Source organism: Urocitellus parryii, chromosome 11, assembly GCF_045843805.1.
Source record: "Urocitellus parryii isolate mUroPar1 chromosome 11, mUroPar1.hap1, whole genome shotgun sequence".
Classification (NCBI taxonomy): Eukaryota; Metazoa; Chordata; class Mammalia; order Rodentia; family Sciuridae; genus Urocitellus; species Urocitellus parryii.
The window spans coordinates 66,459,785-66,486,581 of NC_135541.1; the positions used below are offsets into that span (position 1 = coordinate 66,459,785).

Below are 26,797 nucleotides of genomic sequence, written 5' to 3' on the forward strand. Positions count from 1 at the left end.
TAATGGCAGAGCCACAATTTCACAATCAAAATTTTACCTCTACTATGGATTTTTCCATAACCCTACCCATTGACACCCAATCCTGTTACCTTCCCTATGGATAGGATAGGAAAAGAATTCCTCCGTGCAACTCTAACATCAGCCTGAGAATGTTTAAAAAGATCATTAAAACACGAAGAACAGAAATGATAATATTCCTGTAGACCATCCTCCTCAGCTTGCATCCATTAAAGCTGTTCTTGACTCAGATTTTTAGTAATGATATCAAGCAATTTTAGGGTTGCTTGTGGGCACAGTACTTTTAATTCATCCCATCTTTATGACAACCCTAAAGATAGGTATGTAGCAATGATCCATTAAAGAGGTGAGGAAACTGAACTTCAGAACACTATATAAATCAACCAAGATCTGTGAACCCAAAAGTACTAACACCAGTACTGGGACCAAGAAAATTACCCCAAAGTCCATGTGCATATTCATATTAATCAGTTCCTTTACACAAAATGCATAAGCACTCGCCTTTCAGGGTAAGAGAACAGAAGACTGAGAAGCCTTTCAATGTGTAGGACAAAGCATTAGTTTGAGTTTGACAGGTTGCAGAAATGGAATGGTGGGCAATCATCAAGCAGGTGCTTTTGTGTTGACAGGTACCGGGGGAGATGTCAGAGATAAGCTCTGCTCTGTCAGTCGATTCTTGCTCAGCAATACTCACATATTGTTTTTCATTGAAATAGGACATGGTCACTACAGCATCTACCTACTTGTTTGAAGCCACACAGAAAAGATTTTTTTTCAAAAATGTTTCTATATTAATTCCTGAGAATTGGGAAAGAAGTCCTGAATACAAGAGGCCAAAACATGAGAGCTACGATCATGTAAGTGTTGAAAACTTCTCTAACTGAAAAAGAATATTTTCAGATGTTTCCCAGTTTTGCCACAAATTGATTGTTTCAGATCTTTCTAACTAAATATTACCATTTGTGTTCTTCATGTTTTAATGATCTTTTGAAATATTCTCAGGCTGATGTTAGAGTTGCAGCACCAGCTTACCCAGGCAGAGATGAACCCTACACCAGGCAGTTCACAGAATGTGGAGAGAAAGCAGAATATATTCATTTCACCCCTGACTTCATACTGGGAAAAAACCAAAATGAATATGGACCATCAGGTAGGAAATTTGGCTTAAACATCTCATTTTAAACAAGCATCTCTGTTCCTGGGTTTAATGAACCAGCCTTGGAGCAGAAGTCTTTAGGTTCACATCCTGGCTCTTCTGTTTATTTGCTGTGTATGAACTTAAACAAGTGACCACATGCTGGGTGCTTATGTCTGGTGAAATGGTGAACAGTGAAGTTTTTGACCTTGTGGAAATATTATGAATATTAAAATAGAGAATTCATATAAATGTACAAAATACAGTAACAAAAATTTCTTTAGTAATTTGGACAGAGCACATAAAAATGTTTCTTTTATGTCATACTTTTAAGATTTCAATTTTCCAGTTCTCTACATTTGGATATATATTTTAAAATTTATTTATTTATTCTAATTTGTTATACATGACAGCAGAATGCCTTTCAATTCATAGTACACATATAGAACACAATTTTTCATGTTTCTGGTGGTACACAAAGTAGAGTCACAGCATTCTTATCTTCATACATATACTTAGAGTAATGATGCCCATTTCATTGCAACATCTTTCCTTCTCTCATGCCTCCTCCCTTCTCCACCCTCCCTTTTGCCCTATCTAAAGTTCCTCCATTCATCCCATGCTACCCACCCCCATCCCCATTATGAATCAGCATCCACATATCAGAGAAAATATTGGCCTTTGTTTTTTGGGGATTGGCTTACTTCACTTAGTGTAATATTCTCCAGCACCGTCCATTTACCTGCAAATGCCATAATTTTATTCTCTTTTAATGCTGAGTCATATTCCACTATGTATATATACCACAGTTTCTTTATCCATTGGTCTATTGAAGGGCATCTAGGTTGGTTCTACAATTTAGCTATTGTCAATTGTGCTATTATAAACACTGATGTGGCTGTGTCCCTGTAGTATGCTGTTTTTAAGTTCTTTGGGTATAGACGGAGGAATGGAATAGCTGGGTCAAATGGTGGTTTTATTCCAAGTTTTCCAAGGAATCTCCATATTTCTTTCCATATTGGTTGTACCAATTTTCAGTCCCACCAGCAATGTATAAGTAGACCTTTCTCTTCACATCCTCACCAATACTTATTGTTTGTATTCTTAATAGCTGCCATTCTGACTAGAATGAGATAAAATCTTAGTAACATATAGAACACAATTTTTATTTGCATTTCTCTAATTGTTAGAGATGTTGAACATTTTTTTCATATATTTGTTAATTGTATATCATCTTCTGATCAGTTCCTTGGCCTGTTTACTGATTGGGTTATTTGTGCTTTTTTGGTTTTAAGTTTTTTGGGTTCTTTGTATATCCAAGAAATTAGTGCTCCCCCGATATGTGTGTGGTAAAAATTTGCTCCCATTCTGTAGACTTTCTGTTCACCTCACTGATTGTTTCTTTTGCTGAGAAGAAGTTTTTCAGTTTGAATCTGTCCCATTTATTTATTCTTGATATTATTTCTTGCACTATAGAAGTCTTATGAAGGAAGTGAGGGCCTAATCTGACATGATGAAGATATGGGACTACTTTTTCTTCTGTTATATGCAGGGTCTCTGGTTTAATTCCTAGGTCCTTGATCTACTTTGAGTTGAGTTTTGTGCACGATTAGAGATGGGGGTTTAATTTCATTTTGTTGCATATGGATTTCCAGTTTTCCTAGCATCATTTGTTGAAGAGGCTATCTTTTCTCCAATGTATGTTTTTGGCACCTTTGTCTAGCATGAGATAACTGTATTTATATAGGTTTGTCTTTGTGTCCTCTATTATGTACCATTTGTCTACAAGTCTATTTTGGTACCATACCATGCTGTTTTTGTTAACATTGTTCTGTAATATAGTTTGAGGTCTGGTATAATGATGATACCTACTTCACTCTTCTTGCCAAGGATTGCTTTAGCTATTCTGGGTCTCTTATTTTTTCAGATGGATTTCATGATTGATTTTTCTATTTCTATGAGGAATGTCATTGTGATTTTGATTGGGAGTGCATTAAATCTGTATAGTGCTTTTGGTAGTATAGTAATTTTGACAATATTAATTCTACCTATTCAAGGACAAGGGAGATTTTCCATCTTCTAAGATCTTCTTTCTTTCTTTAGTGTTCTGTAGTTTTCATTGTAGAGGTCTTTCACTTCTTTCATTAAGTTGATTTACATTTGGATATTAATCAATTACACATATGTTACTTGGAAACCCGATGTGTAGCAAGCTGGAGAGAGCCATGATGCCACTTACTGATCAAGAGAAAAATGTATAGGCTATTAGTTGGTGATATTATCATTTAACTATTTGCTTGCACCAGATGAAATTGTCTATAGTTGATCATTTGGCCTATTAAAAATGGAAATTTCATCTAGTTCAATCTAAATGTTAAGATAATTTGTTCAGATGAATGAAATAAATTATTTTACAGGCAAAAATGAAAATTACTGTTAAATGAGAGTCCAATTCATAAGTCACTATTCAATGAAAAGTTTTATGAAACCCGAAGACTCAGAATTGCCTCTCCCTCTCCTATTGCCTGTTCTGTGAGTGTTCATTAAGTCTTCATGTCTGCCAACACAGCTGCCTTAGTCATCAATATCTGGACCACTTTCCTACTCTAATTGTGAAAGCTCCATAATCCCCTCCATCCCAATCTCATCTCTCTCCCATATGTTATCCTGACAAGAAGTGCTCTCCTTGGCCCTTCTAATCTTTCTCATCTTTCTAGATGTTCCTTCTTTCTACCCTGGCATGTCCAGCAAACCTAGTCACTTCAACCACCAGTACAAATAGCTCAATTCTCCAGCCACTCTTATCCTATGTTACATCTCCTATATTGTATGATCTTGCCTCTTTTTTGCTTCTATTACACGTTTCCCAGACTGTTTAAGTGTAACATCAATTGGCATCATTACAAACACACAGTTTCTAAGCTCAGTTATGCTCTCAAATCTATTTAACAATATTCTTACTTGGCTTTTCTCAGTTCCCTTTCTCATTTCCCTTCGTAGCTGTTTTAAAGCATCCACCATTTTTCTCAAGATCTCTAGCCACTCCTCTCCAATTTTCAGATGCCTTAATGAGCAACTGAAGTCCCTATTTTTTGTTTGGTCATTCAAACTCATGTCCACCTTCCACCTCCTCTATATAGTTGCAATACAAAAGAAAAACTTTTACAATTTTTACATCCAATTTACCCATTTCAGCTCTTGATCCTTCCTTATATCCTATAATCTAGACCTATTCCATTACCGACAGTCCTACCTATCCTCTCAGACAGTTCTTTGTTATGTAATTTGATATAAGTGTTTATAAAAAGAAAATTCACACTCTCTAAACCATCCTCTAAAACCAACAAGGCTTTTGAGAAAAAAAAAAGATTAGAAAGACAGCCCTCAAAATCTACATAATTTCATACCAACAACAGTAGTATAGTGTCTATAAAGATCATTTGGACTAGGCAGCAACTTGATAAGGCTGGAGGCTGCCATAGCAGATATTAAAAATGCTCATATGTACACAGACACACACACACACACACACACACACAGTAGAATTCTATTAGAAATGAGAGCAAAGTAGGTTGAAATGACATGATTTCAATGGCAATGGAATCTTAAGTCAGAAGGGCTGCTTTTTCAGGTGGGTGTGGGAAGTAGAGCAACCTGAGGAAGGTAGAAGTCAGATAGTGGACCTGTCTAAGAAGACAGTCACAGATGCAGGAAGTTTTAATTTTTAAAAAAATTCACCAAATGTCTTTAGTAGCACTTGATATGAGGGCTTTTCCCTCCCTTACTGAAGGTTATAATTCCACTCCCATTAACCAGGTCCAATTTGCCCAGATCTCAAACAAGCAATTTTAAAGTTTAATGTGTAAAGAATAACTATTTCTCAATATTTTTATTACCACTTTCTCAAGAGTATTTTTAAACAAAATTCTTCTAATTACATCTCATGGCATCTTAATACAATAGTATTACCGTATGTCTGATTACATTGTTGGTAGAGTTAAAGTTTGAGGAGCCATAAGCTGTTGTATTGTCGTTTTACTCATAAACTACCAATACTCAAATCTTCATTAACTTTGACCATAGCATATACTCCTTAAAAGTTTTGTTGATTTAACATATAGGAAAATAAAAATACAATATACTATTTAACAATATAGTCATTAAATGCCATAAGCTCTTTTTATAAACAAAAAATGTTAGGAGTTATGGAGATCCTCAATCTAAATATAATTTATAATGGGAAGATCTTAACATTTTTTTAGATATAAAATTTGTCACTTGAATTATGATCATGCATTTGAAATATTTTCCTACAGGTAGACTGTTTGTCCATGAGTGGGCTCATCTCCGCTGGGGAGTGTTTGATGAGTACAATGAAGATCAACCTTACTATAGTGCTAAGTCAGAGAAAATTGAAGCAACAAGGCATGGCTATTTATATTCTCTTAGACAACCTTGGGATTTTAACTGGTTGATTTTCCTATTTCACATTCTTTCAAATGATAACTATTTATTTTTGTCTCAATGAAAATACTAGATGCTACATTACAAAACTGCCTCTTTTTGAGGGAAATTTATCTTAGAGCAGTTGGTTGACTTTCTAAAATACACATAATTTTGATGGCAATTATTTGACTGATATTTTGATGTATTTTACACCTATCTACCATAACTGCCAGAACTCATTTAGACTAAGAGTGTACACTACATAGATGGACTAACTACATGTTGATCAAAATTATTTCTATTGTGTAAGTTTAAACAAAAATGAATACATACTGCTAAATGTGGGCTAAGTAAGAAAGAAAACACTCTAAGAAACCAACTAGTAACTTCTTAGAGGTAAATAAAGGTTATTTTGGAATATCAGTGTAGCATGGTAGTTAATAATAGACTATTCTCTTGATTCTGAGATTTGGAGAACAAAGTGGCTGGGGGAATCCACTTAAAATTGGGTGCGTTATCAATGATTAATGTCCTGCTAGGGATAGGGTCTTGTCACACAAGTACAAACTGTTAATGACTAATTTGCCTCAAAATGAACTGTCACATATTTTTCAGGTGTTCCACAGGTATCACTGGCAAAAATAGATTTTATAAGTGTCAAGGAGGCAGTTGTATAACAAGATCATGCAAAATTAATTCAACAACAAAATTGTATGAAAAGAACTGTCAATTTTTCCCTGATAAAGTTCAAACAGAAAAAGCTTCCATAATGTTCATGCAAAGCATTGATTCTGTAAGTATGTCAATCTTTATTTTCAGAATTTATAATCAAAAGGCATTTCTAGTTTTATTCATTTTTATTTTTATTATTTTGTGGTGCTGGTGGTCAAACCCAAGGCCTTATACATGCTAAATGAGTACTCTATCCATTGAACTACATCCTGAGCCCCACATATCCTATTTTAAAATATCTGTCCAGGTGACATAAGGATTAAATATATTAAGAAAGAATTCTTTGAACATTGGTTGACATATGTAAAGAACTCAGATAATGTTACCTGTTATCATTATCACTATTGTGGTAAAGCTACTTGATTCTCATTCATTATATTTTATTCAATAAAAGCATATTTTTCAGGGTGTATTTTAAATTTCTTCCAGTTTTGTAGTTAAGCTTTTTTAGTGCAGGGTATAGTAAATTATTTTTTTATTTCATTAATCTTTTAGGTGTTGGAGTTTTGTAACGCAGAAAACCATAACCAAGAAGCTCCAAGTTTACAAAACATTAAGTGCAATTTTAGAAGTACATGGGAGGTAATCAGCAATTCTGAGGATTTTAAAAACACCCCACCCATGGCAGCACCACCTCCTCCACCTGTGTTCTCATTGTTGAGGATCAGTGAAAGAATTCTGTGCTTAGTTCTTGATAAGTCTGGAAGCATGTCTGTAAGTTCATGGGTCCGTTTTTTCTCAATGTGGGCATGGAAGTAATTAAATGCAAGTAACACACTGAACTCTACCTGTACCTGGCTTATTCTAAATCACATGGTGACATAAAACACCATCACTTCCTATAATCATGACCTCATTTGTTGCAGCAAAATATTGTAACCAAATCAAGATGTTAGTAAAGAACTAATCTGAGGATCTCTAGTTTTTTTTTTTCCAGAAAATGGATGGGTTTTTCTAGAAACTGGAAAAGCTCTGAAATCCTTTAATCAAGCTTTATTTGAAAGGTTAGAACTAGAGATTGAAAGATGAAATTATTTTTAACCATGGTCCTTGTACTGAAAATGCTTCAGCAATGTAAAGATAGAGTGGATTAGTAGATACTAAACCCCATTCCAATTCAAAGAATAAAAGCTTTCGGTAGAATTCTGAACAGGCCTTTATTTTATTTGTATCAACTATACAAGTGACCTCTTTATGCTCAAAAACACAAAGAAAAATCATTATAAAGAATATCTATCTAGAGGCAGCCATTCATTCCATTATATTTTGGTGAATGGAAAGCATTGTATTAGGCTCTGAGAATATATGTCCATGTTATCAGAAGTTCAGAGTTCAACATAAAAATTTTCTCTCCCTTTTCTCATTACCTGAACAAGTTATATTTATTCTACAAAATTGAGGCACTCACCCAGGAGATGCTCTGGGTTTATAGGCTGCTGTAGGCCTATCTGTTGATTCCCAACACTGCCCTATGCATACTTCTATTACTGTGTATTATATTTAAATCACACATGTCTTTTCCAACTAGCTTGGGAGTTCTTCTAGGAAGTGGAATCTTGTCTGAAGCACCTTCCCCCTTAGCTTATAACAGAGTTAATCACATAAGGTGATAAATAATAATTGTTGAAATTAATGGACTAAAACAAGAAGATGCAATGTGATAAAGCACCCAGAACATATATTCGGCATATTTGAGGCAGAACAAAGCATGCTGAAGGCCAGGAATAAAAGCTTCAGCAAATGGAATATGGGTAGTTATTGAAAAAGGGCAGAGAAAGACACAGATTAATGAAATTAACCACAATAACACACAGTTTCAGAGAGAGCAGCAAAGTGCTAGATAGTAGCCCATGAAGTGGTCAGGAAATGTCACTGAGGAGAGAAGAAGAGGTTCCCGATTGGCAGATGAATAGTCTCCCATAGACAGGTTTATGGCAAATTCAGTGTTAATGTCAAAGCAAAATAGTGGAGAGCACTAAAATTGGGGGGGTATAGTAGTTTTTTTCCTATAATTTGGTCAGGAAGTTCAGAGGGAAACTTGGGTATGAGTTTTGGGGAGGAAGGATGGTGATGAGGGATGGAAAAAACAAATGTATATATCCTTGGAAATCCAATGCCAGGGAAGAAGGATGTAAGTCCTGAAGGGTTACCAAAAAACCAATTCCAATTAATCCATTGTCAAAGAAGTGGTGGGAAAGGTTTGGAGAAGAGGAAAGGAGGGGGGTTAGGACTGGGCTTCTCGGTATTTAGCTTTAGCTCAAGGAAGTTTCACATTTTGGGTAGAATAGTCCCCAATGAATGGACCATTTCAGTTCCTGGGTGGAAGTCAAGATAGTCTGTTGGATTTGTGAATTCTGGGGTGTGATGTCATCCTAGGACAACAGGCATAGAGACTCCCAGGAGTAATTAGAGAGGCTCTAAAATGTGTATCATCACTAGCAACTCAATCAACCTCCCTAGCTTCCATCTCTAACTTGAATGTTTAGCTGCAGGAATCAGCTCTAATTAAAAAAAATATGAGCTCCTTACTCTACTGTATGAGTTCCATAATACAAATAATAATATTTTTCAATTTTACCAATTGAATAATTGCTTTCTTCAATAATACCAGTTAATATTGGTAGAGATTTCTTACCAATAAAGTTCATGCACTCATTTTGTATTGTTAGCTATTATTTCATTTGAAAACCACATGTTTGTTTTCTTATCCTTTTTTATTCAGATTTCCAGTCGCCTCAATCGAATGAATCAAGCAGCAAAATATTTCCTACTACAGACTGTTGAAAATGGATCCTGGGTAGGGATGGTTCACTTTGATAGTGTAGCCAGTGTTAAAAGTGAGCTAATCCAAATAAAAAGTAACAGTGAAAGAAACAAGCTCTTGGAGAGTTTACCTACGCTAGCTTCTGGAGGAACTTCTATCTGCTATGGAATTGAAGCTGCATTTCAGGTGAAAAGCATACCACAAATGCATTTTGTTCTTTTTTGGTTATTTGTTTTCAGGATATTTTCATGTGAAGTGCTGCTGCATATATGTGCAGCCTAGTTATGGCATAATTAATCTTAGGAGACATAGAACCACAGAAAAAATTCTTTTGATTTTTAATGGATTGGCAAATCAATGAATAAAATGTGGGGGAATAAATAAGTATAAAAGTGCCACTACTTTATACACCCAATAAGGTCAAGGACTTTGCTTTTGTTACAATAGGAGAGTTGGTGCTAAATACATCAGTTAAGTAAATAAAAAAATGTGGCATATATACACAATGGAATACTACTCAGCAATAAAAGAGAATAAAATCATGGCATTTTCAGGTAAATGGATAGAGTTGGAGAAGATAATGCTAAGTGAAGTTAGCTAATCCCAAAAAACCAAATGCCGAATGTTTTCTCTGATATAAGGAGGCTGATTCATAGTGGGGTTGGAAGGAGTAGCATGGGAGGAATAGATGAACTCTAGATAGGGCAAAGGGGTGGGAGGGGAAGGGAGGGTGTGTGGGGGTAGGAAAGGTGGTGGAATGAGAAGTACATCATTACCCTAAGTACATGTATGAAGACACGAATGGTGTGAACATACTTTGTATACAACCAGATATATGAAAAATTGTGCTCTATATGTATAATATGATCTATAATGCATTTTGCTGTCATATATAACAAATTATAATAAAAAAATTTTAAAAATGCAAGCAAAAAAGAGTATATGGACAGAAAAGTCATCAACTTTGGGGACAATGAAGTGTGATTCCACTTTAGGCCAATTCTCCTTTTTGTTTATGTGGCATTCAGACAGAGCAAAGTTACACCTATCTATTAAAGCAGACAGAGTACTGACTATTAATCCTATCTAGAGTAAGCCTGTGAGTTAGGGTATGAACTTTCATGTCAGAGTACTGGCTTGGCCACTTGCTAGCTTTGTAATCTTAGGCAAATGTTTTGGTCTCTATATCTATAAATTAGAGGACATGGGAATGCCAACCTCATAAGATCATTTTGAAGATGAAGTGAAGTTTTTCAGTTACATACTTATAATGATCTTTACTGTATTATAAATTTTATGCAAATTGTCATCTTTAACACAGCATTAGTATCAATTGTCACTTTCCTAATTAGAAACACTCTCTACTCCTTCACAGTCTATAAGTTGTCTGAATTCTTCAATCTGAAGTTTCCCCAAGTCTACAAACACTAAGATTGCCCTCCTTTATCTCCCAGCCTTTTTTCTCTGTTTTCCCCTCCTGATGCTCTATACCCCAAGAACTTACTGTGCACATTTTTCTCCAATCCCCACTGTATGCTATCTGTCCCTGTACCTATGCACATGCAAATCCTCTACCTAAAATGCGTCTTCTTTCCCACATTGACATGTTAAAATTCTACTAGTTCTTCAAAATCTCTCTCCTTGTAGCTTTTTCTGCCCCTCCACAACCCTATATAGTCTCTTTTATGAATTACATGGAATTTTAAGCGTAGATTTATCAAATGAAGGACTGCATTCAAATCAATTGTCACTATTAGCTTTGTACCCTAAACATGATTCTTGACCTCTCTAGTCCTTCACTTCCTCATTAATAAAATGGGATAATTAAAGCCAGCACATAAGATTGTTCATGTTTTCATTTATTCAACATGTATTTAATGTCTAGCTGGTATGGGCCAATCAAAGCTGCTTCCCTCTGTGGTGTTTGCTGTATGGGGAACAGATTTTACCATATAGGTGAATACAAACAGTAATGAACATTATGGAGACAGTGTTGTGAAAGAACCCAAAAAGGTGATTTTGAGTAACTGGGAAAAGAGGAATCATTGCAGAAAAAGAGGCCATTGAGGCCTTCCCTAAAAAGTGACATATAAACTAAGACTTGAAAGATGAGAAGGAGCCAGTGGTTAACATATAAGGAAAGCACAAAGTTCCTTGGAAAGAGGTGAGGAAAAACTGGATTATTCTAAGAAATGATAGAATCTGGTGGCACTGGAGAATTGCAAAGGAGGAGGTATGAAATACGGTTGGAAAATTAGATGACGGCTAAATAATTCAAAGCTTCAAAAAATATAAGAGATTTGTAATTTGTTTTAAGCACAACAGATGCTACTGAAGGATTTGAAACATCAGAATCTCATTATCAATTATATTTTAGGAAGGTGACCTGGTTGCCCCATGTAAAACCAAGTGTAGGGAGCAAGAGTGGTAACAGGGAGACAGTTTAGGAGCTTGGGCTTTGTAAATTACATACTATGTAAAACATAGTTAACCTAGTCAATGTTCAGTAAATGGGAACTCTATAATTTGTCATTTCTCTTGAATTACAGAGTACTCTGTTGTATTTTTTCTTATTCATCTTCACATTTCCTCAGTCTCAGACACAAAATTCAGTGAGGACTATTGAAATGAATTGAATTCTCTCCATGAATTCAGGAACTCTGTAGTTCCTACTAAATTTCAGCACAGTGGCTGACCCACTGCATGTGGTCAGTGAATAAACTAATACAAAAAAGGGAGAGATGAAGGAGACAGAATGCTACTTCATTTGGATCTTCGTTTGCCTTTGTCGGGGAGGAGTGACTTTGGGATGCTGTATAAATGTCATAAGTGTATAAAAGTTTACTCTTAAGTTTGATTTCAATGCAAGTCAGAGCATATTTTCCATGTATTAAAATATATATAAGTCACTTTTGCTCAAAACATATACAAATTGTAATGAGGGTGATGATTTTTCCCCAGATGCCAGCTTTATTAGGGATTTCTATATTCTAAAACCTCTTCTGTAAAACTATACATGCCTCCACTCCATGAGCAGGGAAGCCACTGAAAACCTGACTTTTTTTTCCCTGCTGACTGGACTCAGTTTTCCAAAATGGTGCTCAAAGAAGCCACTACTAATTAAAATTGACAGAGAAGATGAAATAGAAATGCTATTCTAGGCTCAGTTCTCTTTATCCTCCATCACAGCCATCTGGATTCAGAATTCTGAGGTTCAAACTGTTGGTCTTTTAGGAAAGCAATTCAAATTGCAAATAAAATTTAATAAATATTATTCATGTAGTTTTTGAATACCATTAATATACTTAGTTCTGTGTCAGTTACTCTTAAAAGTAAAATAAAGTTATACAAGGTCTCTAACCCCAACATGCTTAGAATTTAACATATCTTTTTTTAAAAGTATGCTGAGAGTTTTCTAGTTGGAATTAATGAATTTTTTTAATATTGAGGGGGATTGTTTTCTTTATTAGTTCATTTCAGTTTTACATAATATTATTGTTCTTTTTGACAGAACTATATAAGCATGGAATATAATTAGCTCAAATTTAGTCCCAAGTATTTCCCCTTCTCTCCTCCTTCCTGATGTTCCCTTTATTGAGATGAAATCTTAATGCATCTATCTGTATGTACAATAGAAATTTTTCACTAAAACTTTGTTGTAGAATAGTCCAGTCAAAGAAAGCAGAAAAATATTTACTGCTACAGTCCACAATTATATTTTAGGTGTCTGGTTGACCTGAATTTTCTAGGCTGAGATATCACTGTCATTTGGTCTAGGTGATTTTTCAAAGCCCTGCTCCCACCTACCTACATTAGAATAAATAATCCATATAATGAGCAGGGGGTCAGAGAAACAGAAAAAGATAATGTTTAAGTTTCCCTGGGGATTGTTGATTTCAGATTCTATGATTTTAAAAGAGACTATCTCTTCTGTTCTTCACTCTATTGTTTATTTCTCTATGATTTTTCTCTAATTTCCCATTGGTCTTTTGGATCTAGGATGGTAATTGTGGTCTGAATTATGCTTGCAGGTGATTAAAAAGCTAAACCCCCAAATAGATGGGTCTGAAATAGTGCTGCTGACTGATGGGGAGGACAGCACTACAGGAAGATGTGTTGATGCTGTGAAACGGAGTGGGGCCATCATTCATTTAATTGCTTTGGGGCCATCTGCTGAACAAGCAGTAATACAGATGAGCACTGAAACAGGTAAAACATGATCTGTATATTCTAGACCTTTAATACCAATGAATATAAAGAGGCTAACAACTCAACAACTTCTCTTAAACTCCTAGTTTGAAAGTCCTGGGCCAGGAGTTGGAAACCACAGTCAAACCAGACCCAATCTCTGTTCTCACAGTACTCAGAATTCAGTTGTATGGAGAGGCAAATAAAACTGCAAATTATATCATAATCATATAATATTCCTTCATAACAGTAGGACTATCCAAGAATAAAATTCTGTGTGTGCAGAGGAAGCCATCAATTCTCCCAAGGTTGTAGAGTATAGGGGCAAGGAGGTCTCAGCAACTAGGTGACTTCTGAGCTAGACCTTGAACAAGGTATTAAATTTCCCTGGGAAGGAAAGAGGGTGAGAGAAGATAATCAGGCAATGAACCAAAAAAATCGTGTTGGAGTGACAATGTGATGGAAGCAATGTGATGGAAGTAATGGTATTCCTGTGAGGCCAGAGCATATGTGCCCATCTGTGAAGCAGGCTGTGAGGTGGGAAGCCACAACTGACATTAGCTCAGCCAAAATATCCAAATAACAGAAATTTATAGATAAATATTAACAATAGTAGCTGTTATTTTAGATACAAAGATGTGATGAAAACAGACTATGTTTCTAATATCTTCTAAACATAGCAGAAAAAAATATAATTCACAACATGAGTGCCAAATATTTTATCAAATTAGCTTTAATGGCACAAATATAAACTTTCTGTTAGTTGTATAAACTCATCATTTTAAGGTGTTTCTGATTTGTTTTGTTTGTTTTTTTTTGGTGTTTTGTTTGAGACAGGATTTTATTTCTAAAGTTGCCAAGACTGGCTCCAAAATTGTAATTCTCCTGCTTCAGTCTCCCAAGTAGCTAGTTTTACATGCCTGAGTTGCCATGCCCATCCAAAGTGCTTTTATAGCAAAACTAAAATTTAAATCTCTTCCAAGTATTCTATTGAGTAGTAGTACTTTTTGAACTTGTCTTTACTGCTTACTTTTCTTCTATCTCCTGTCAATGAGATAGAAGATATCTCATTGTCAGGATACCTCAGCATATAATATCTTACTAATTTATATATTATCTTCTAATTTTCTGTTTGATCTACTATGCCTGTAATATCTAAAAACCACTTTGATAGAACTATATCCTAAATAAAATTAAATAATTCCTGAAAGGGTTGTGTAAAGACTGCAAGCTTAACCACGTGTAACTGTAACATTTTCTGTCATTGTCCACGATTATTTGATGTATTTCAGGTAGCTGATATTTTGATGTTGAGGTATTAAAGTAGCTTCTGCTTCCTAGTTATATTTTTAAATTGGCATTTCAGAGTTAAAACTTATAGCTATCTGACATTACTCTATTTTAATAATATGTACTGAAACGTATTTTGTTTAAAATGTTACCTTATTAATCACTAAAATGTACTTATTTTCTAGAAAGCAAACTAATTAATGCATTTACATTTTAGGAGGAAAACATATTTATGCTTCAGATAATGCGGAGAACAATGGCCTCATTGATGCTTTTGGGGCCCTTACATCAGAAAATGCTGATCCCACCCAGAAGTCATTTCAGGTCAGAGTTCCCACTACTGGGGCTTTTCTGCTTGCATTTACCATAACTGAAAAGAATTTGTAGTCTTAAGTTTTGAGTTCTATGTTTATCGCAAAGTAAATTTCTAATTAAAATCAAAACTTAAGCCAGAAATAGAAGTTATCCTAGAAATAATCAACCCAATTGAGTGCTAAAATCAGAGGAAAATACCAGAAAAAAGAAAGAAAAAGAAAGAGCAGAATTAGAAAAAAAAATAATAAACCTTTGAGGAAAATGAAAAAAAAGAGTAAAATAAATGGTAAGAGAGCTAAGATTTTTTTCATATTCCCATAGAATTTGGTTAAGGAATAATATTAAAACCTAATTACATACATTTTCCATCAAAGGACTTCATTTAAAAAAAAGCAACCATTTTTGAATGAATGTATTTTTTTAAAAAAATTCATGTTTTCAAGCTTTCCTTATCCTTCACTCTTATAAAATAAATTTAGACAAATGAATTCAAGTGCCTAATTTGGAAACATAAGAAGCGTATCTTGGAAATAAACAGGAGAAAGAAAGGGTGAAAGATTATTCTGTATCTACAAGGCTAGGGCTTCTCCCACCTCTTCAACCACATTTTTTGCTGGCATTTTATTTTACTCAACTCTCTTCTGAACTCAATTCTTTTTCTCATCTATGTTACAATAGCACCATCATTTTTTGTTACTTAGATTCAAGAACTTTGATTAAGCATTTGTTCTTTAATTCAGATCCCATCTATGATGTCAACATAGGCTATTTCCATCAAAATTTCTCTTCTTTCCAAAAGTCTATGTCATACCTCCTATGTCAAGACTTCCGTGTTCAGTTTTTCTATTCATCAAGTTACTCTCTACATTAAAACTTACCATGATCACCTAGACGGACCTATTTTCCAACAATAAGTAGAGCATAGATGCTGTAGCCTGTGGCTTAGAATATTTGCATTTTGCTTTGGAGATTTTACAGCATAATAATACTTTCTTAAATAAAAGACATATTCACTTAACAGGAGATGACGATTTTTATAACAATGATGCTTCAAGTAGAATCCACTCACTTTTATCAGCATGAGGGTGTGTTTTGTTGTGGAGTACGTTGAAGTAGAGATGAGATTTCTTATTGTTCTGAAAATGCTCTACTTAGGAAGCATGTAGTGAGTGGATCAAGTTGGACCTTCTGAGACTTTATGTTACCTGAAATGAGCTAGGCCCAGAAAGACAAAAGTGCATGATCTTAAATAGTTGAACTCAGAGAAGCAAACAGTAGAATGATCATTATCAACAACTGGTAGAATGTAGGAATTGGAGAGATGTTAGACAAGGATACAACATTTCGGTTAAATAGAAATGAGTTCAAAAGATCTATCATACAAACATGATGATGATACTTAATAACATGAATGACATCCTCATTGAGAGGACTTCAGTCCTATCACAAACACACACACACACACACACACATACACACACACACAATGACAAGGATGTGAGGTAATGCTCATGTAAATTAGCTTGATTTAGCCCTTCCATGATGTGTATACTTTTCAAAACATCATGTTGTATATGATAAACTTATACAATTTTTGTCACTTTAAAAAATAGTAATTAAGCAAAAGAGGGCTCTCCTAGACTATGTGCTACCCACAAAGACTTGAATAGCTTCTTAAAAGTTCCTCCTTGAGATGGTCCTACATTTTACTTGGTCTTTGTCTCAAGATTCCATCCTGTACACATCAGTTTCCCCTTTTGTGTTTGCTGTCGAGAGCTTCACTCTCTATCCTGTATGAAAAAACTATTTCAAGATTTCAGACCAGGAAAATATCCGTGAGAGTGTTTTCCCAATGATTTATGGTCCTTATTTGTAAAGCTCTCACTCTCTGTCAAATGCTCAAATGACCCATAAACATCATTTCTTGGATCATCATGAAAATGGGTAAACTAAGGGTAATCAAACATGCATGCACACAAACACACACACATACATACCCCCAATAGTCCTTCGCTGTCTATAGTACCCTTTAATAGTAAAGACTAGTATGGGTCTGGGAAAAAAATAATCACTTCCTGTGCCCAACTGTAAATTCATTCTCCTGATCTACAGCTCTTTTATATCCTGTTTTTCTCTCAGATCCTCTATTTCCATACATTCTAGCTAACAACTGCTACATATCAATGAGTTTCAGAAAGATCCCAAGAGTAAGGTGGCCATATATAAGATTGTATTTAGATGAGAAATTGAGACTGATCTTTAAAAGAAAAAGAATAAAATTATTCTATTCTACAATCATTGATTTTTAAAATATATCTAAACAGCTCGAAAGTAAGGGATTAACCCTGGACAATGATCTCTGGATGAATGACACTGTAATAATCGATAGCACTGTGGGAAAGGAAACATTCTTTCTTGTCACATGGGAAAAAAATCCTCCCAGTATTTCTCTCTGGAATCCCAGTGGGACACTGACAGAAGCTTTCACACAGGACACTATTTCCAAAATGGCCTATCTCAGCATTCCAGGAACTGCACAGGTAAGTAATCAGTTTTTAGACTTCCTCTGAATTTTTGAAAGCTGAAAATAAATTGTTTAATGTCATAAGTGTGAGTATTGATGATCATATCATCTACAAAATCATTTTGTGATGCACTCTCCTTGACTTTGTGACCCTAAAGACTGTAGTAGATAGCAGGAAAATGAAATAAAGAACTCTTGCATCAGGAGAAAGTCTAACAAGAACTTTCAGGAAAAACTATGGGAAGATTTTGTGCAGTTAGTGTGCAGATTGCTGATGAGGTCAATGAATAAGACCAAAGGCAGACTGTCCACTAATTACTTTTTCCAGATGAGGATGTCACAAAATACAGTCACCATACATGACAATAATCAGAGTATCTGCCTGAACCCCAACTCACACCATTTTAAAACCTCACGCCATCAAAACCCTGTTTATCATACTTCATACTTCTAAGATTTATTGTAGATTTGAATAATAGAAACCAGAATATGATTTAACTCTGGAAACTTACTATCTTTCCACTGGAAATTTTAGGTGGGCACTTGGACTTACAGTCTTCAGGCCAAAGCAAACACAGAAACACTAACCATGACAGTAACCTCTCGGGCAGCAAGTTCTTCTATGCCTCCAATCACAGTGAATGCTAAAATGAACAAAGATACAAACAGCTTCCCCAGCCCGATGATCGTTTATGCACAAGTTCTCCAAGGGTATCTCCCCATTCTTGGAGCCAGTGTGACTGCGATCATTGAATCAAACAGTGGAAAAACACAAGTTTTGGAACTTTTGGACAATGGTGCAGGTAATTCACTGGTTTTATGAATAAGCCTATATTTTCAAAACTCAGGATATGGTAAGGGTCCTGTGTCAAAATGGGGCAGTAAGATAGATACCCAAGGAATGGAGAAATAGCAGAACCTGCAGGGAATTCTATCAGATAAAACCTGTAATCAATGTTGACAATAAATGTTATTTGTTATTATTATTGGCCATAACCATTTAAGTAGATCTCATTCAGACAGTTGAGGACAGCATCAGAAATGCCTGGCAAGTGTTTCATAGGGGAACATCATCAAGAAAGTCTGCTCAGAGACGGTTAAGCAAAAGCAGTCAGATGAGATCTAGTGGTACTACCTGGGCCCCTGGTAGGAAAAGGTAGAGAAGCAAGAGTAACTGCCAACAACTGAAAAAAAATGACAAGAGTTTTGAGAGCTAAGGCCCAGGGGCAGCAGGAGCTAACTGAAGAAAGGAGGGCTCCTCACTGGGGCATCAGATACCAGGTGTTACAAGTAGGAAAGAAGGAACTGTGCTGGCTTCTGGTAAGAGATCAGTGAGCAAGGAAAGAAGCAATTTGATTCACATATGAATGATTACAGATTTGAATCAGTACCTTCCACAATGTAATTTATTCACTCTTTTGATAATACTGTCTTCAACTAGAGTTGGCAAAGTATCCTTACATGCAACTCAATTCCTTCTTTAGGCATAACGATATTTACACAACTGTCCTTTGCCTTTTCTTTCCCTTTCCACAAAACTATCTGCAGTATATAAAACCTATCTGTATCTTGTTTGATTTCTTAGCATTTTATCAGATGAATATTTAGCTAATTGGGAAGTATCTAGTTTGAAATGCCTTTACTTAAGAAGGCATTGGTGATTAACAATGGCTTAGTGTAGGCATTCTCAAACTTTAGCATACAGGGAATCATCTGGAGAGTTTGATTAAAATATGGAATGCCAAGGCCCTTCCCTAGGTAGTATGAGAAATTTACATGTCTGATAATCCCTATACTTATAGACATACAGATAGTGGTGGTTCAAGGACTTCACTTAATACCCTCTGATTTAGAATTTATACCCCACAAGATACGTGTTTTGCAATATAACAGGTGACACCAATGCTAGTGTTATCAAGAAGTATACTTATGATATAGTGTTCCTGAAATCCTCCAATTTTTATTCCAATAGAAGATGGGATTTTTCTGTGTCAGAACAGAAAATTAATGGATCAGCAAAGACCAGAGAAAAGAAAAAGGAAGAGTTGTTGAAGATAAAGCAGAACAAATAATTGTAGTTGGCTTGAGTGAGAATTAGATCCTACACAAAGTCACTTTTTTTTTTCCTATTGTGGACATTTTTTTATTTAAATACAAGAATGACATATGACTAGATAAATTAATATGACTAGATAAATTAAGGTGAAAACAAAGCAAATGGCAGAGAAATGGTAAGAGTAGTACCATAAAATATATTTAAATTGATAAAGGACAAAAATATGAGATATTTATGTATTTATTATACATACACAAGTATAAATGTGTATATATGTGGTATATGGATATAAAGGTATAAAAATAACTTGAGTCTCAATTCAACAATATTTTGAGCTGACAGAGCATAATGGAAATATTCTCCAAAAGATCAAACCCTAAATATGAAGCCTGGTGGAGAGGACATGTTATAGAGGCCACAGCTTGTTGTTTTGGAAAATGCATGAATTTCTCTTTGTATTTACAATCATTTATTTCTTCATTTCTATGAAAAGGTGCTGATTCTTTCAAAGAAGATGGGGTCTACTCCAGGTACTTTACATCTTATTCAGAAAATGGCAGATATAACTTAAAAGTGCGAGCTCACGGAGGAACAGACTCTGCCAGTCGAAGCTTGCGGCACCCACGGAATAGAGCTGCCTATATACCAGGCTGGGTGGTAGATGGTGAGTAGCTCATGGCGTCTGAATTCATGCATAGATAGAATAATATTTGGGGTTTGGTATAATTGAGGCTTCAAACATCTTACAACTCAAAACGTAGCTTTTCCCACTTCTAGAATAAAGTTCTTAGCTAATTGACTCCAAATTAATCTAGGCTTTAGAATAATGTCCGGCACCTAGTAAGCACTTAAAAACTGTTAGCTAGCATTATGTCAGTTTGGGAAACCATCATGATATCAACAAAAATATGCCAAATTTTCAGCTCAGGACAAGAAAACAAATCAATATGTTTGAGCCTAAGTATAAGCAGAATTTATCCTTTAGATTACATGTGCTATTAAAAATAATCATTGGGCTGGGAATGTGGCTCAGGCGGTAGCGTGCTCGTCTGGCATGCGTGCGGCCTGGGTTCGATCCTCAGCACCACATACCAACAAAGATGTTGTGTCGGCCGAGAACTAAAAAATAAATACTAAAAAAAAAATTCTCTCTCTCTCCTCTCTCACTCTCTCTTTAAAAAAAAATAATCATTTATTTGTAATGGTGTTTTCTGGTTTGTTTGCCTTTAAACTGCTTTTATATTTTAAAAGTTAATATGCATATTATAGGAAACAGAAAAACACAAGCAAGAACAAAGTCATGGAGTCACAAGTAGCTTAGCTGGACATGTCCTTTCAGAACCTGCATGTCCATATACAACATCTCATTTTGTGTGATTGAAATCATAGTGTGCATCGGGCTTTTCTGTGTATCATGAATATTCACCAGTTTAAAATCCCAAACCTACATGAGTATTTTTGATAACCAAGAATACACTATAGCAATACCTTCTGTTAGAAAAAAAATTGCAATCCTGCCTTTCCTGGGACAAAATTTTCACTGAAGGCAGAAATAACAACAGGTCTCTAGATAGATATATTGGCAATGTTACAACTACAATAATCCATTCCTTTAATGCTCAATTTAAAATGAGACATAAAGCAACAGAATACACCAAGCATAATGTTTCTCAGAAGGTTCACTGTCAGATTTCTACTACTAAAATACTAGCAAGAGAGCATGTTCCCAGTGAATTGAAGTATTCCTACAGTACAGCCAGAAGTTGCACACACATCAGTAGCTCACATCAAAATGAAAATCAGTGTTTGCTCCCATGATAGTGGAATGCATTACAATTCTTATTATACATAGACAGCACAATTTTTCATATCTCTGATTGTATATAATTTATGTTCACAATAATTCGTGTTTTCATACATGAACTTTGAATAATGATGTTCATCACATTTCACCATCCCTGATAACTCCTGACCCCTCCCTTCCCCTCCCAGCCCTCTGCCCTATCTAGAGTTTATCTATTCCTCCCATGTACCCTCTCTCTACCCCAGTATGAATCAGCCTCCTTATATAAGAGAAAACATTTGGCATTTGTTCTTTTTAGGATTGGCTAACTTCACTTAGCATTATCTTCTCTAGGGTCATCTATTGACCTGCAAGTGCCCTGATTTTTTCTCCTTTATTGCTGAGTAATTTCCATTGTGTATATATGCCACATTTTTTCTATCCATTCATCCATTGAAGGGCATCTAGGTTGGTTCCACAGTTTAGCTATTATGAATTGTGCTGCTATAAACATTGATGTGGCTGTGTCCCTGTAGTATGCTGTTTTTAAATCCTTTGAGTATAGACCAAGGAGAGGGATAGCTGGGTCAAATGATGGTTCCATTCCTAGTTTTCCAAGGAATCGCCATACTGCTTTCCATATTGGCTGCACCAATTTGCAGTCCCACAAACAATGTATGAGTGTGCCTTTTCCCCCACATCCTCTCCAACACTTATTATTGTTTGTCTTCACAATAGCTGCCATTCTGACAAGAGTGAGTTGATATCTTAGAGTGGTTTTGATTTGCATTTCTCTAATTGCTAGAGATGATGAACATTTTCTCATATATATGTTGATTGATTGTATACCCTCTTCTGAGAAGTGTCTGTTCATGTCTTTGGCCCATTTATTGATTGGCTTATTTGTTTCTTGGTGTTTAACTTTTTGAGTTCTTTATATACCCTAGAGATTAGTGCTCTATCTGATGTGTGAATGGTAAAAATTTGCTTGTAAGATTTAGGCTCTCTGTTCACCTCACAGATTGTTTATTTTGCTGACAAGAAACTTTTTAGTCTGAATCCATCCTATTTATTGATTCTTGGTTTTAATTCTTGCACTATAGGAGTCTTATTGAGGAAGTTGGGACCAATTCCCACACGATGGAGTTTAGGGCCTACTTTTTCTTCTATTAGATGCAGGATCTCTGGTTGTATTCCCAGGTCCTTGACTCACTTTGAGTTGAGTTTTGAATATGGTGAGAGATAGCAGTTTAATTTCATTTTGATGCATATGTATTTCCAGTTTTCCCAGTACAATTTGTTGAAGAGACTATCTTTTCTCCAATGCATGTTTTTTGGTGACTTTGTCTAATATAAGTTAATTGTTATTTTTGTGAGTTAGTCTCTGTGTCCTCTATTCTGTACCATTGGTCTACCAGTCTGTTTTGGTGCCAATACCATGCTGTTTTAGTTACTATTGCTCTGTAGTAGAGTTTAAGGTCTGGTACAATGATGCCACCTGCTTTACTCTTCCTGCTAAGGATTGCTTTAGCTATTCAGGGTCTCTTATTTTTCCAGATGAATTTCATGATTGCTTCTTCTATTTCTATGAGGAATGCCATTGGGATTTTGATTGGAAGTGCATTAAATTTGTATAGTGCTTTTGGAAGTATGGTCATTTTGATAATATTAATCCTGCCTATCCAAAAGCAAGGTAGATCTTTCCATCTTCTAAGGTCTTCTTTGATTTCGTTCCTTAGAGTTCTATAGTTTTCATTGTATTGATCTTTCACCTCTTTTGTTAAGTTGATTCCCAAGTTTTTGTGTTTTTTTTTGTTTGTTTTTGTTTTTTGCAGCTGTTGTAAATGAGGTAGTTTTCCTCATTTCCCTCTCAGAGGATTTGTCACTGATATACAGAAATGCCTTTGATTTATGGGTGTTGATTTTGTATTCTTCTATTTTGCTGAATTCATTTACTAGTTCTTGAAGTTTTCTGGTGGAGCTTTTGAGGTCTTTTAGGTATACAATTATATCAACAGCAAATAGTGCTAATTTAAGTTCTTTCCCTATACATATCCCTTTAATTTCTTTCATCTGTCTCATTGCTCTGGCCAATGTTTCAAGAACTATGTTAAATAGAAGTGGTGAAAGAGGGCATCCCTGTCTTGTTCCAGTTTTTAGAAGGAGTGCCTTCATTTTTCTCCATTTAGAATGATGTTGGCCTGGGGCTTAATGTAGATAGATAGCCTTTAGGATGTCTAGTTTTAAATTCTTTTAACTTTTGTTTATCAGGGAAGGTTTTTATTTCATTGTCAAATCTAAAGCTTAATTTTGCTGGTTACAAGATTCTTGGTTGGCATCCATTTTCTTTCAGAACTTGATCTATGTTGTTCCAGGGTCTTTTAGCTTTTAGGGTCCAGGTTGGAAAATCTGCACATAACCTGATTGGTTTTCCCCTGTATGTAATCTGATGCCACAGTCTGGCTGGGCACAATTCAGGAGCCACTTGTCAAAAGAAACGAACTTTATTTTTAGAACTACACAGGCCAAACAAAATAGCTCCTCAGGAAAAACCCTCAGAGCCCAACTGCCACCACCTGCTTCCCACAAGCCTCTCTCTCAACCACAAGCCTCTCCACCTCCCACAATCCTCCTGCTCTTGAGGCCGATTGGCTGGGTTGCGTGGGCAGAGCCAAAAAAGTCCCCCAATGAGCAGCTCCGTGGTCTGAAAGGGCAGGGAAACAGCTCAATGGGCATCACAGCAGAGGAGCCAATCAGCTAGAAGTTGCTGGGGCCGCTGTGAGCCAATCATCAGCTGGCAGTCTGAAAGTTTGCTGTGGCCCCTTTGGCTGTGGCTCTCAACATCTCCCCCTCTCTGTTTATACAACAAGCATGTGGCATAGGGACTGTGCCTGCCTTAGGTTGTCCAATAGTACATATGGTCCTTACCCGTTAAGGATGAGCTGACCTCAAGGTGTCAGCCTCCTGTCTTAGGTTGGTACCATTGCAATTGGATCTTACCTGTCACTGACTACCAGTCCAGTATACAGCCACACCTGTGGATAGGTCTTTGTACCAGCGGGGGGGGGGGGTGAGGTTCTTTGCCTCACCTCTGTTGGCCCCAAAATTTTAGCTGAATGATCATGACAAGCAGAAGGGAGGAAGATACACCAAGCCAATTGACGGCTCCTTTTGGAAAAATTGTACCACTGATGACATCATCAGCAAACATACCCCAACACTACCACAAGTCGCTGCACCAACAGATAGTTCACAATACATATAAGTGATACATAGTCCAGGCAAGTTCTGCAAGCAGTTCAGTGATGGCTATTGCAGAAGCTGTAGATTGGTTTTATCTTTGTCTTCACCGGCACTGGGATGAAGATAGGAATTCTGGCAATAATAGCTAAAGAAAAAATTATATAAGATTCCAGAAGGCACTAAAAGAAAACAATTTTTTTTAGAAAACAATTTTCTTAACAATGTACCTTATCTTTAACAGAATTATTAAATATAATGAAAAGGAAAGGTGAAAGTAAACAAACAGATCTATTAACCTCCTTTTTTGTTCATATATTAAAACAATCCTCAACAGCGGTTTACCCAATTTAAATTAAACCATTTAAATCACGTGAATAAAAAAAATATTTGGATCCATTTTTTCATGAGCGCTCATCATATATGATATATGGACATATGTACATTCAAACATATAACACAAAACACATCTGTGCACACATAATATAATACATGCAACACAAAACATAATATAAAGGCCTTATAACTTTTTACAGGTGAAATCTCCATTGCAATGTTTAAAAACTCTATAGTCAAAAAATAGAACTGATTAGCAAAACATTAACCTAGGTCTGTATGAACTCAAAAAACAAAATAAAACTTCATGATATGGGAAAGGGCAATAATAAAACAGATATTGAAAAAAGCATCCTGGTTCTGTCACAGATGTAAGAATAGCCAAATCATCTTCTTTTTGGTCTGTAGAAATCGCTTTAGTTAATCTTTCTGGAATCCAAATCGGCTGCTGTTCTCCCTGTGGAAACACACAAACAGACCCCCGACTCCAGACAATTACTGGGTCAGGACCTTTCCATTGTCCTGTTAGAATATCTTTCCAAAGTACCTTGGGCTTATGTACATTTTTTGGACACATATGCCTTTCCACAGCACTAAGTCCTGATGAATCTAAATTTAAAAAGTTTAGAGTAAAAAAGGTTATTTTAAGTTTATCTTTGGGGAATGTATACCCCTTCCCAATTCCATCTTTTTGCTTTAATAAGTACATTTTAATAGTTTGATGAGATCTTTCAACTATGCCTTGTCCCTGTGGATATGAGTAATGCCAAATGATGAGCAAAATTGTTTAAAAGAGGTAGAAGTATAACCAGGGGCATTATCTGTTTTTAACTATTTTGGAACGCCCACAGTGGCAAAATTTTGTAAGCAATGAGCTATAACATCTTTAGTTTTTTCTCCGGCATGAAGGGAGCCCATCAAAAATCCAGAAGAAGTATCAACTATTACATGCAAATATTTTAATTTTCAAAATTCTGGCAAGTGTGTGACGTCCATCTGCCAAATATGGTTAGGTATCAATCCTCTAGGATTGACACCAAGACTAACTTTTTTTTTCACGTGATTTAAATGGTTTAATTTAAATTGGGTAAACAGCTGTTGAGGATTGTTTTAATATGTGAACAAAAAAGGAGGTTAACAGATCTGTTTGTTTACTGTCACCTTTCCTTTTCATTATATTTAACAATTCTCTTCAAGATAATGTAAATTTTTAAGAAAATTGTTTTCTTTTAGTGCCTTCTGGAATGTTACATAATTTTTTTCTTTAGCCATTATTGCCAGAATTCCTATCTTCATCCCAGTGCCGGTGAAGACAAAGATAAAACCAATCTACAGCTTCTGCAATAGCCATCACTGAACTGCTTGCAGAACTTGCCTGGACTATGTATCACTTATATGTATTGTGAACTATCTGTTGGTGCAGCGACTTGTGGTAGTGTTGGGGTATGTTTGCTGATGATGTCATCAGTGGTACAATTTTTCCAAAAGGAGCCGTCAATTGGCTTGGTGTATCTTCCTCCCTTCTGCTTGTCATGATCATTCAGCTAAAATTTTGGGGCCAACAGAGGTGAGGCAAAGAACCTCACCCCCCCCCCGCTGGTACAAAGACCTATCCACAGGTGTGGCTGTATACTGGACTGGTAGTCAGTGACAGGTAAGATCCAATTGCAATGGTACCAACCTAAGACAGGAGGCTGACACCTTGAGGTCAGCTCGTCCTTAATGGGTAAGGACCATATGTACTATTGGACAACCTAAGGCAGGCATGGTCCCTAAGCCACATGCTTGTTGTTTAAACAGAGAGGGGGAGATGTTGAGAGCCACAGCCAAAGGGGCCCCAGCAAACTTTCAGACTGCCAGCTGATGATTAGTTCACAGCGGCCCCAGCAACTTCTAGCTGATTGGTTCCTCTGCTGTGATGCCCATTGAGCTGTTTCCCCGCCCTTTCAGACTGCCAGCTGATGATCTGA

General features: G+C 35.9%; 1 protein-coding gene across 1 annotated transcript in view; it reads left to right on the forward strand.

The window, feature by feature from the left end:
• Window positions 1-26,797, forward strand: part of LOC113194866 (calcium-activated chloride channel regulator 4-like) — a 40,856-nt gene that overhangs the window by 3,625 nt on the left and 10,434 nt on the right. The window contains exons 2-12 of the mRNA XM_077791554.1: window positions 735-875; window positions 1,021-1,168; window positions 5,470-5,578; window positions 6,215-6,392; window positions 6,827-7,045; window positions 9,054-9,281; window positions 13,127-13,304; window positions 14,791-14,897; window positions 17,213-17,428; window positions 17,948-18,215; window positions 19,962-20,132. Of these exons, the coding sequence (XP_077647680.1) occupies window positions 735-875; window positions 1,021-1,168; window positions 5,470-5,578; window positions 6,215-6,392; window positions 6,827-7,045; window positions 9,054-9,281; window positions 13,127-13,304; window positions 14,791-14,897; window positions 17,213-17,428; window positions 17,948-18,215; window positions 19,962-20,132 (1,963 nt within the window). The remainder of the gene's footprint in view (window positions 1-734; window positions 876-1,020; window positions 1,169-5,469; window positions 5,579-6,214; window positions 6,393-6,826; window positions 7,046-9,053; window positions 9,282-13,126; window positions 13,305-14,790; window positions 14,898-17,212; window positions 17,429-17,947; window positions 18,216-19,961; window positions 20,133-26,797) is intronic.